The sequence below is a fragment of the Phyllopteryx taeniolatus genome, chromosome 2, assembly GCF_024500385.1.
Source record: "Phyllopteryx taeniolatus isolate TA_2022b chromosome 2, UOR_Ptae_1.2, whole genome shotgun sequence".
Taxonomy (NCBI): Eukaryota; Metazoa; Chordata; class Actinopteri; order Syngnathiformes; family Syngnathidae; genus Phyllopteryx; species Phyllopteryx taeniolatus.
The window spans coordinates 16,280,058-16,292,700 of NC_084503.1; the positions used below are offsets into that span (position 1 = coordinate 16,280,058).

The 12,643-nt window shown below is 38.7% G+C and overlaps 1 protein-coding gene across 7 annotated transcripts in view; it reads left to right on the forward strand.

Moving 5' to 3' along the window:
- The window catches only part of LOC133472273 (protein diaphanous homolog 3-like), a 247,402-nt gene that overhangs the window by 60,749 nt on the left and 174,010 nt on the right, over positions 1-12,643 (forward strand). For all 7 annotated transcript variants that reach the window (XM_061762856.1, XM_061762881.1, XM_061762891.1 and 4 more), the window contains one exon: positions 610-724. In XM_061762856.1, the coding sequence (XP_061618840.1) occupies positions 610-724 (115 nt within the window). The remainder of the gene's footprint in view (positions 1-609; positions 725-12,643) is intronic.

Below are 12,643 nucleotides of genomic sequence, written 5' to 3' on the forward strand. Positions count from 1 at the left end.
GCTTCACTTCAGAATAATTCTTTGAAAAAAAACTAGCAAAATACAGATAATACTTCATTTTGATCATATGGGTAGAAGCAAAATCATGCATTGTAAAAATACATTATACATGGGTAGAAGTCATTTCCAGAATTCGTAGGTCAACTTTGGGGGGGCATATTATACATGGGTGTGCATTATACACAAGAAATTACGATAATTAAATTCGGATCACCTTATTTTGGCATATGGATAAGTTATATGATATCCATACTTATGTATATACTACTGCTTATTGTAATAAAGGAATGAGCAGCACAATGTGCATTGAAGGTGAAAGTTTGATTAAAAACTGTTTACTTTGAATTTTATTTATGTTATGACTGTTTTTATACAATATAATATAGTGCTATATTTTTCATTAAATTTATTTATTTATTTTCATTAAAAAACATTGTTTTTTGGGGGGAGGCTCGAACGGATTAATGACATTTCTATTCATTTTAATAAGAAAGGATGATTTGAGATGAGTGCTTGGATTTATTAGCATGTTCACAAAAGAACCACTGTACTCTGCGCGCGGTCCAAACCAAATGCTGATTTGAGGATTTTTTTTTTTTTTCTTTCCAGATCCATCCCCAGGAAATGTCACAGGGGTGCTTCTGGGTGCTCGCAGATGATGACAAATATGCAAAGCCTGATTTGCTTAGCAGAGTTGCTCTCACATTTGGTTCACAAAAAGCAGGTAAGACATTTGCATTCTTTTTTTGTCAGCTGTGTAACATTTGTTACTATTAAATTGTCTAGATTTTTGTCACACTGAAACAAGAAAGTTCTGCATTAGTTAAACAGACATGAAAGAATATTGCTTCAAGGGTCTCTCAGAAGCCTTCTATTTTTGTTAACTTTTGTCCTTGCCCAGAGAAGTATCATTTGCTTGAACTGTGGCCATTTTGTTGGTTGTCTAAAATTAGACTTAGAAGGGTTTTTGTTGCGCATGTGTGTTTGACTGCTCATCTCTGTTTACACTTGGCATCTTCATTTATGGTAAAAAATGAATGACAAATATATGTAAATGTGTGTAATTTTCCTGCCTACTGTTTTATTCTCTTGAACTGGATATATGACATGCATGTTTTTTTTTTCCAGTAAAGATTGGTGTGCATATTTTAACACTCAGTCAGATGGATTTGAGGTAGTCGATGGTACTGTAGGGAGTTGAGAAGATACATTACTTGGATTAGTCAACACGTGTTGTTTCGCTGTGTCCATATTTCAGTATAACTAATAATGATATCGATGTAAATGACTAAAATTACATTATATACCGTATTTTCCGCACCATAAGGCGCACCGGCTTGTAAGGCGCAGTCTCAATTACGGGGTCTATTTCTGTACTTAAGCCATACATAAGGTGCACCGTATTATTGCATGCTAAAACAAGGTAACGGAAGCAAAACAGTGAGTTTGGTTGAACTTTATTCTACTACGTATTGAAAAATACACTCACATTATTTTTTGATCAATCTTTTGTCACAAATACATCAAAGTATTCATCTTCTGTATCTGAATTGAACAGCTGGGCAATTTCGCCATCAAACATGCCGGGTTCCCTCTCGTCATTATCGGAATCGGTCTCGTTGCCGGGTGACTGTTCGGCAATGATGCCGGCTTTCGCGAAAGCTTGGGCAACAGTCAAAGCAGATACCTTAGCCCAGGCATCCACAATCCATTCACATATGGTGGTGTAACTTGCCCGGCGCTGCCTCCCAGTCTTAATAAAGGTGTGTTCGGCGTCTCCATCGCTCCCACGCCGCTCGCAACTTCACTTTGAACGCCCTGTTTACTCCTATGTCCAGCGGTTGGAGTTCGCTGGCAGTTGCTGCGCCACGGTAGTACTTGCGCGAATGGCGAAATGGCCTAAATGGCATAAAACGAAAGCACCAAGACAGACCTCCTTGAAAGTGTTCGATCTTCATGTCTTGTGCTATCGTTATTGCCTTCAGTCGAATGGTGACTGTAGAGACGCTTCTCCCGGCTGTTCTTGTGCTTGATTTTGAATTCTCTTGCGGCTGCTCTATTCCCATTTACAACCGCGTAACTGATAGCCTGTGGTTTGAATTGTGCCTCGTAAGCATGTCTCTTTGCTGATGGAACATATATATATATATGTATGTATGTATATATATGCATGTATATATATGCATGTATATATATGCATGTATATATATATATATATATATATATATATATGCATGTGTATATATATATATATATATATATATATATATATATATAAAAATATATATATGTATGTATATATGTATATATATATATATATGTATGTATATATGTATATATATATATATGTGTATATATATATATATGTACATATATATATATATATATATATATATATATATGTATATATATATATATATATATATATATATGTGTACATATATATATATGTACATATATATATATATATATATATATATATATATGTACATATATATATATATATATATGTACATATATATATATATATATATATGTACATATATATATATATATATATATATATATATGTACATATATATATATATATATATATGTACATATATATATATATATATATATATATATATATATATATATATATATATATATATATATATATATATATATATATATATATATATATATATATGTACATATATATATATATATATATATATATATGTACATATATATATATATATATATGTATCCCCCCGACCCCCTTACGTTTTTTTTTTTTTTATTGTCACCTTTTTCATGCCTTTGGTGTTTGCATGTCTGGTACTTCTGTGTTTGGGCAATGACCCTAACAATGACACTTTTATTGGCACTACACGTCCCTTCTCAACTTATGAGAAATGCTAAAAGCACTCCATCAAATGACTGCTGTATTGCATTACATGCTGCAGTTTTACATTTGTTAAGAAATGCATAAAATATTTTACAGTCGATCTTCCAGATGGTTTGTGGCAATCTTATTTTCCTCTTGTTTTCTTGCCATCCCCAGAGTGGTTGGAAGCACAGCATGACTGATTCGTTCAGCTGTCAGAGACAGTTGCTGTTAGTGTGTGTCAGTGAATGTAGGTCTACTGAATGTGTTTGTTGTGTTATTACCATCGTGTAGCGTCTCATTTAAGAACAACATCTGGATCATCATTAAACATTTAGAAGGACGCACCATATGAAACAGTTTTTCTCATCAAATTTTAATTTACATCGTCATCCTTTTATGACATTAGGTCCCTTAAAGCGCTTGACTCAGACCAGGGATTCTTAAGCAGTGCGCGTACCACAGTTGAGGACATCTGTCATTTTCTTCAGCTCCATTTATTGACCATTATTTGGAACAGTAAGAATTATACTTTGGAATCTTGTGAAATATTATTTATGCAAATTTACTTTGACTGACTAACTATAAATTGTATTCTCCCCAAGTAGTTCTTTGCAGTTCCAGGTGTTTACCAAAATGTCAGTGATATTGCACATCGATTCACTTCTTTCATGTCATCGTCCTACTTCTTCCAAAGTTTGTCTATAACAACAGCACACATATTGAAGGCATACCATGACTTACTTAAAAATTTACTTTTATATTTTACCTGGTTGTCCGTTTTGACGAGCTAAAATATATATATATTTTTATAGTATATGGATTAGATTACCAATGTCCACTATATTTTTTTATATAAATGATTCAAGCCATCCAGGTCCATACCATCTGGAGTCTGCTGGACTTGATATCCAATAATTGAGCCTTTCCTTCTTGAATAGTTTTATTGATTTACACATTCATGTGATGGACTGGTTGTATTTATTTATTTATTATACATACAACAACATTGGGTGACTATTACAAGTGGTATGTCCAATAACTCTAATGCTATGCCTTATCCAGTGGTTTAACTTTAATGTTAAAGGAGGGGGGACAAATATTTTTTGTACCCCAACCACCTCCACCACACACACACACACACACACACACGTACACGCACAGGCACAGACACACAGCCCCCACACACACCCAGACGATTTTTTTTCTCCACAATTTTAAATGCATTGATTGCGTGTACTGGAGGGTCACATGCAGAGAAAAAACAACAGCCTCGAGCAGTGGTTCTTAAAGTGTGGTATCAGGCTCTGTTGCGCGCAGGGGTGTCCTGTTTATTTTTGTCTTAGGTCACATCATAGTTAAAGTTTTCGTCAGAGGGCCCTTATGACTGTCACTTCAGCATATTATTTCAGATATAAAATATATTATATATATTATGTGTACAACAATTGTTCACTTTATTAGGAAGGGATTTGTTGTAAAAAAACAAAACAAAAAAGCAATATCTGTTAAAAGTTTTTTAAAAATGCTTGAAAAGAATTAAACCATTTCGCAAGAAACATGAAGTAGACAGGCAGAACAATAAAGTAGATTTGAAATCCGAAGTCATGCAAAATTGTTCCACAAATTTTAAGTGTACAACAATTGTTCACTTTGTAAGGAAGGGATTTGTTGTTAAAAAAAAAAAAAAAAAGCAATATGTTAAAAGTTTTTAAAAAATGCATAAAAAGAACAAACCCATTTCGTAAGAAACATGAAGTCGACACACTTTAATTGTTTTACGAGGCTAATAAAAAGTAGTGCAACCGGCCAGATCATGCCCCTGGGCATATATATCCATCCATCCATTTTCTAGCGCTTATCCAAGGTCCGGTCGCGGGGGCAGTAGCTTTAGCAGGGACGCCCAGACTTCTCTCTCCCCAGCCACTTCATCCAGCTCTTCCGGGGGGATCCCAGGCCAGCCGAAGGATGTAATCTCTCCAGCATGTCCTGGGTCGTCCCCGGGGTCTCCTCCCGGTGGGACGTGCCCGGAACACCTCACCAGGGAGGCGTACGGGAGGCATCCGAATCAGATGCCCCAGCCACCTCATCTGGCTCCTCTCAATGTGGAGGAGCAGCGGCTCTACTCTGAGATCCTCCCGGATGACCGAGCTTCTCACCCTCTCTAAGGGAGAGCCCGGACACCCTGCGGAGGAAACTCATCGCAGCTGCTTCACACTCAGCTGCGAACTGCTCCAGTGAGAGTTGGAGGTCACGGCTTGATGAAGCCAACAGAACCACATCATCTGCAAAAAGCAGAGATGCAATACTGAGGCCACCAAATCAAACCCCCTCTACGCCTTGGCTGCGCCGAGAAATCCTGTCCATAAGTTATGAACAGAATCGGTGACAAAGTGCAGCCTTGGCGGAGTCCAACCCTCACCGGAAACGAGTCCGACTTACTGCCGGATATGCGGACCAAACTCTGACTCCGGTCGTACAGGGACCGAATAGCCCGTATCAGGGGGTTCGGTACCCCATACTCCCGAAGCACCCCCTACAGGACACCCCGAGGGACACGGTCGAACGCCTTCTCCAAGTCCACAAAATACATGTAGACAGGTTGGGCGAACTCCCATGCTCCCCCAAGGACCCTGCTAAGAGTGTAGAGCTGGTCCACTGTTCCACGGCCAGGACGAAAACCACACTGCTTCTCCTGAATCTGAGATTCAACTTCCCGACGGACCCTCCTCTACAGCACCCATGAATAGACCTTACCAGGGAGGCTGAGGAGTGTGATTCCCCCTGTAGTTGTGTTGGATTTATCTTACCCAACATTATAAAAAATAGACACAAAAGGAATGAAGACGCTGGTTTCTTTTTCTCATGAGGAGGGCGTATGGGAGATTGTTCAGATCACAGCCTCTCAACACGCTCTAAACAATCCCCCCCCTCGCTCCTGCTTTTATTTGAAATAGGAGGGATTTACAAATCATAATGTTCTAAGCAATAAGACACAACACAAAATATTTGATAATAAGAGGGTTTTTCCCAGACATAGTATTCTAAGTAATAAGACACAACACATAATATTGAACCAACACCTGTCACGACCCGACCACATCCGATCACGTCCTTGGTCCAGGCGCCCTTCCATCGGATGATGCTGAGTCTTCTTTTTGAAGGCGAGACATCTAAAATTGTCCATTATACTAATGCAAGCTAAGCAAATAAATGATAACTTCTACAATTTATCTAACATTTCCCTCCCGTTTATCATGTATTTGCACAAATTCTCATATCATCTTACAGTCACTTCATTTCGATTTTTAACTGTAGAATCATTTTTATGAAACAAATACATTTACACTCAGAGTAAACTTGTCATATATGAATGTTGTAGTTTAAACATTGTAATCATCTGTATCAGGTAACAAATCAGGTAAAGCAAAATCATCATTATCATCATACAGTAATGGATACATCATCTCCATACGATTTCTCCATGGGGGTTATGGCTGTGGTGATTAATTTACTGATTAATGCCAGAATGCATGGGATACAACAACATCCACATAATGTCAGAATGGCTGCAAAAACAGCAATTGATATCAATATTGGTGAAATTAGGGTTTTATATTTACCAAAAACGTCCATCCGAGCTGTCCCACAAGGAGTGTTGATTGAGGGTCCGTAGACCATCGATGGCTCTGGTCAAGCTGCCATCTGAAGCAGTATTGTTTGTTCTCCAAACATACCGCAAACACCTCCCTCTCTTGCGAGGAGCATGTCGACAGCTATGCGGTCTTTGGAACGTCCTTGAGCTGCTCGTGCACAGCTTTCAACCCACTCTGAGTCCAATTTCCTAATCTCTGTACATTGAAGTGGATGTAGTTTATCCCATCAACATTTTTATTAATCGTACACCACCAGCATATGAAAGACTCAAATCCTCCTGCAACCTGGTCACCCAATTTGTATTGATTAGGAACCCCCACGAGGAACACCTGGCGTCGATGTATGTTGGATTATTTTGCCCCTGCCATGACAAATCTCTTTTTTGTATATGTTCTAGATTGGACAAAAACATTGGTGCCCTTTCCATTAAATCTTGAACAGGCATAGGGTATACTGACACATGCAATATCAAAGTGATAATAGCGCATAATCTAGATATATCTTTAGGTAATCTATCAAACAGTCTATCATCTCCGCACCACCACCAGATGTCGCTCCGTGACACTGGCACAAAATTTGGTTTGACTTTTAAGATTACTTTACACTGTGTGTCGTTCAGTGGTCCTAATTTTTTTTCCTTTATTAATCACGTTTATACAAGTGAAATTATTTGGTGCTACTAAAGTAGAAAACATCGGTTTGTGTTTATCTGCTTCTTTTACGGGATATATAGGATCCCATGATTTACAAGAAACCAATCATCAGTAGTTATGTTGTTAAAATTAAATTAAAATTTGTCCACCTTTCTTTGAAGTTTTCAATGGCATTTTTGGTTTAACACTGTTCCTATAACACAGTACACAATATACAATACACAATATAACACAAGCCGTTTTGCTTAGGTTAAACTTCTTCCTATGTTCTTTTGCTGTTTTTTTTTTTTTTTTTTTTGACCAACTGGACCAATCATAACTTGTTTCACCAATGAGGTGTTCCCATCCAAAGCCTATAGTTGCATACCAGTCATATCCAAATCCCCAATTCTGCCCATTCTCTTGAGCATCATTGGTGAGAGCCGCATATGGAATTATGATTAAAGCAGCTTGATTTTGGGGGGCACAAAATATTAAACCTTTTTGCCGCGTCTGGAGGCCATGTCCACAATTTTGATCATCAGCTGTACTCCTTTTGATACGAGTTAATGATTTGAATTTTTTTTTTTTTATTATTGGGTTTGTCATATTGGTCCAGTTGGTAGGTGATTTTCTATCTAAAAAATGGGTTTTATCATTGAGGGTGGGACGTCCCATGTACCACAAAAACAAAACCAACATCATAGTAGCCAAAGTTGCTACGTAACAACTTAGCGAATCTCATAACCAACGTGGGTGTGCCTTTCTGCTGAGTTCTCACTAAAAGGGTTGGTGTCTTTTTTCTTCACTGACCAGCAAGCGTTTTCAGAATCTACACATCTGCTCCCGCTCCGTTATCAGACTTTTGCTCACCTTCCCTGTTTGAGTACTCAGCTGAAATGACTCTTTTACAGTGTGTTAAATGAACCCACGTGTTTCTTTCTGCTATTTTTTAGGGCTGTAAAGTGTCAATCTATCTGTGCCACCATCCCTTTTTTTTTTTTTTTTTTTTTTTTTCCTGTGCTAATGTAAATTTCATTTTGTAGTTTTGCACTTTGTTTTTCACAATAATTACGGTCTTGTGGAATACTCATATTGGCTATCAGTATAGATTGTACCATCTTTATTTTTCCTTAGTTTGCATGCCTCGGTTAATGCTACTAATTCAGCAGCTTGTTCAGCCAATTCCTGTCAATCATGCTGCGTGCCTTCATCAAGTAAGGGTATTAGTGTGGCTGGATTTAAGGTTGTGAGAGCAGACACTGTATTTGGGACCTTAAGGGTGAACTGCTCTCTAGTTGGAAAATAAGCTATTGGTTTTAGCTTATCACCGTATTGTTGTGTAAGTATGGAGGTCATGCAATAGCTTTTACAATCTACCATTTGAATGAATGTTTTATCATTAAATTTGGAAGGCCTAGCGCAGCACTGGACACCAAATGTTGTTTAATGTCACAGAAGGCCTTTTCTGCCTCTGTACTCCATTAAACAGGTGATGTCATTTTAAGATTGTTTTTATACATTAATTTTGACAATGGTGCAACAATTTCTGCATAGTTTGGAATCCATGCTCTACAATAATTTGTCAGACCTAAAAATGATTATGTTTCTTCGTCTGTGGTTTAGGATTTTTTAAGACTTATAGCTCTCCTGTCTTCTAATATAGTCTTTCCTCCTATACTTAAATTATGGCCTAGATATTTAACTTGTCTTTTACATCATTGCAATTTATTTTTTGTTAACTTTATGTCCCTCTTCTGTTAGATGATGCAGTAAAGTCAATGAATCCTTGCATGTCTCTCCATCTGTAGATGCCAGAAGACATGCGTGTTGTCATAACTTGTGAATAATTAGTTAGACTTTCACAGTAACCTTGCGGTAATCTAGTAAATGTATATATATATTTGTTTTTTCTCAAATGTGAATGCAAACCAAAATTGACTGTTATTTTCTATTGGTACTGTAAAAAATGCATTACTTATGTCTACTACTGTAAACACAGTAGCGTCTGGTCTTAATGAATTTAACAATGTGCGTGGGATTGGTACGCATGCTGCTCTCTGTATTACTGCAGCTCATCACATTCTTTTTTATCTTCTATTTTTGTGATAAGCTGCAAGGCTGCAGACAACAGGGCCTTTTCCATGTTTAACTGTGGTTTGTCTGGGATATCGATTGTGTAATAGAATGTACTTTCTCTGTTTTCCAGTGTTACATTGAGGTCCTCTCTTTTTAATTTATGTTTAATTCATGTTTGAGTACAAGTCCTATTTGGAATAAGCCATCTCTTCCCAACAAATTCACAGGGCACTCCGGGACTTCGAAAATGGGCATTCTACAAGGTTATTTCAGGTTTTTCAGTGTCCAAACTCAGAATGTCCTGTAAATTGAAATCCACCTCCTCATTCTCTGTAATGTTTACACAAGAGGATTTGTTGAGTTGGGAAGCAGGCTGGCCTAGTCATGCAGTAGTTTGTCCGTATTCTCTTTTATTTTTATTTTTTTATTTTTTAGGGCATTCACGTGCAATGTGGCCTTTGTTTCCACAGCACCAACAGATGGTATTATCATAATAATTTCGATTTCTACCATATCTTACTCTCCCACGGTCTCTGCCGTGTCCTCTAAAATTATCTCTCTCTCTGCCTTGATAGTATATTTCTGCTTCTTCGTCGAGGAAGACATCTATCTTCTCTTTTTGTTTTTTGTCTAACACTCTTTCTACGTGGAGGGCATGATTAACATATTCCTCCAGAGGGCCAGTTGCTAGGGTTATCCAATGTTTATCTACCCATCTGTTAATGTGTTCTTTCGAATTCGCATGTAAAGCATTTTTTAACTGTTGTTGATAAGGTGTGATGCCGGCTACGGCCTTTTTCACATCCTCATTAGTCCAGTTTAACCAGAAGAGTAAGTCGTCAAATCAATTTTTTTGTATTTGTGATATATCATTTTTGTGTCGACACTTTATTTCGTTTTGAAGTTGAACTATTTTTTGCGAATTTAGCTGGCCAGCGAAACCGTATTTGGTTATCCACGTGTTTAAATGTTCTATTTTGAAATGGTTTTGTAGTTGAACATATTTCCAATCTTTACACGTTAGGTCTATTTTTTGATCCGGTTTACTGTTATTTATTCCCATTTTTGTGAATTTGGAAGTCAGTTCATTTGCACCTAGAGTGACCTAAATACTGACTTTATTAAAAAATGACAGGGTGACAATAAATGTCTGAGTTTTGGTAATTCTCAAGCTTCTACCCTAATTGGGGCGGAGAATTCTTGCCTTTGCTTCCAAACTCACTTGTCACTTACAATCCCGTCTTATACATTCATACTTTTACACATACACACGATATTAATAACGTTTTTATAAACACACGAAAACACGGAAACACAGAAATACGGAATTTAAGTACGTACAGTACCCCGCCGTCCCCACGGATTTTATCGGATTCCGTCGTCCATCTTGACCACTTGCCAGTGACTAGTATTACACAAGGTTTGTTCTGCCGCAGACTTCTTCGTCGCGCAATTCACTCACTCTTTAATCCTTTTTTCCCCAAAATTTTTTTAAAATTTAACTCACCACTCGTCTTCAATCCTGTGGATTGTCGTCAACCTTCAGATCCCAGTTGAGGAGGACGAAGACCAGTCCCGTAAAAGGGTCTTACTTGCCGTGGCCACGGTCTCTTAACTGGAAGTCGGCTCCACAACTGGAATCCTCGGGTGTGTTGACATCCGGCTCGAAGGACCAATTTAATGTTGGATTTATCTTACCCAACATTATAAAAAATAGACACAAAAGGAATGAAGACGCTGGTTTCTTTTTCTCATGAGGAGGGCGTATGGGAGATTGTTCAGATCACAGCCTCTCAACACGCTCTAAACAATCCCCCCCCTCGCTCCTGCTTTTATTTGAAATAGGAGGGATTTACAAATCATAATGTTCTAAGCAATAAGACACAACACAAAATATTTGATAATAAGAGGGTTTTTCCCAGACATAGTATTCTAAGTAATAAGACACAACACATAATATTGAACCAACACCTGTCACGACCCGACCACATCCGATCACGTCCTTGGTCCAGGCGCCCTTCCATCGGATGATGCTGAGTCTTCTTTTTGAAGGCGAGACATCTAAAATTGTCCATTATACTAATGCAAGCTAAGCAAATAAATGATAACTTCTACAATTTATCTAACAAGTTGGAACACACCCTCCGGTCCCCCTTCTTAAAAAGGGGGACCACCACCCCAGACTGCCAATCCAGAGGCACTGTCCCCGATGTCCACGCGATGTTGCAGAGGCGTGTTAACCAGGATCGCCCTCCAACATCCAGAGACTTGAGGAACTCCGGGCGAATCTCATCCACCACCGAGAAGCTTTTTAACCACCTCGGTGACCTCAACCCCAGAGATAGGAGAGCCCGCCTCAGCAAACCCAGACTCTGCGAACTGCGACCTAGGGTGTCCTGGTGCCAAGTGCACGTGTGGACACCCTTATGCTTGAACATGGTGTTGGTTATGGACAAGCCGTGATGAGCACAGAAGTCCAATAACAGAACACCGCTCGGGTTCTGATTAGGGGAGGCCGTTCCTCCCAATCTCGCCCTTCCAGGTCTATCTGCCCACATGAGCCTTGAAGTCCCCCAGCAAAACGATGGAGTCCCCAGCGGGAGCGCTCTCCAGCACCCCCTCCAAGGGGTGAACTGCTGTTTGGTGCATAGGCACAAACAACAGTCAGGACCCGTCCCCCCACCCGAAGGCGGAGGGAGGCTACCCTCTCGTCCACCGGGGTGAACCCCAACGTACAGGCGCCGAGCCGGGGAGCAATAAGTATGCCCACACCTGCTCGGCGCCTCTCACCGTGGGCAACTCCAGAGTGGAAGAGAGTTCAACCCCTCCCGAGAGGACTGGTACCAGAGCCCAAGCTGCGCGTGGAGGCGAGTCCGACTATATCCAGTCGGAACTTCTCGACCTCACACACCAGCTCGGTCCCTCACCTAGTATCTGTTTGCCATGGGTGACCCTACCAGGGGCGTGAATCCCCAAACAACTTAGCTCCTTGGAACATTGGGACACACTAACCCCTCCACCACGATAAGGTGACGGCTCAAGAAGGGGGGGCATATATATATATATATATATGTGTTTGTGTGTGTGTGTATATATATATATATATATATATATATATATGTGTGTGTGTGTGTGTGTGTGTGTGTGTGTATATATATATATATATATATATATGTATATATATATGAATGTGTGTGTATATGTGTTTGTGTATATATATGTATATGTGTGTGTGTGTGTATATATAAATGTATATATATAAATGTGTGTGAGTGTATGTTTGTGTATATATATATATATATATATATATATATATATATATGAATGTGTGTGTATATGTGTTTGTGTATATATATGTATATACATGTGTATATGTGTGTGTGTGTATATATAAATGTGTGTG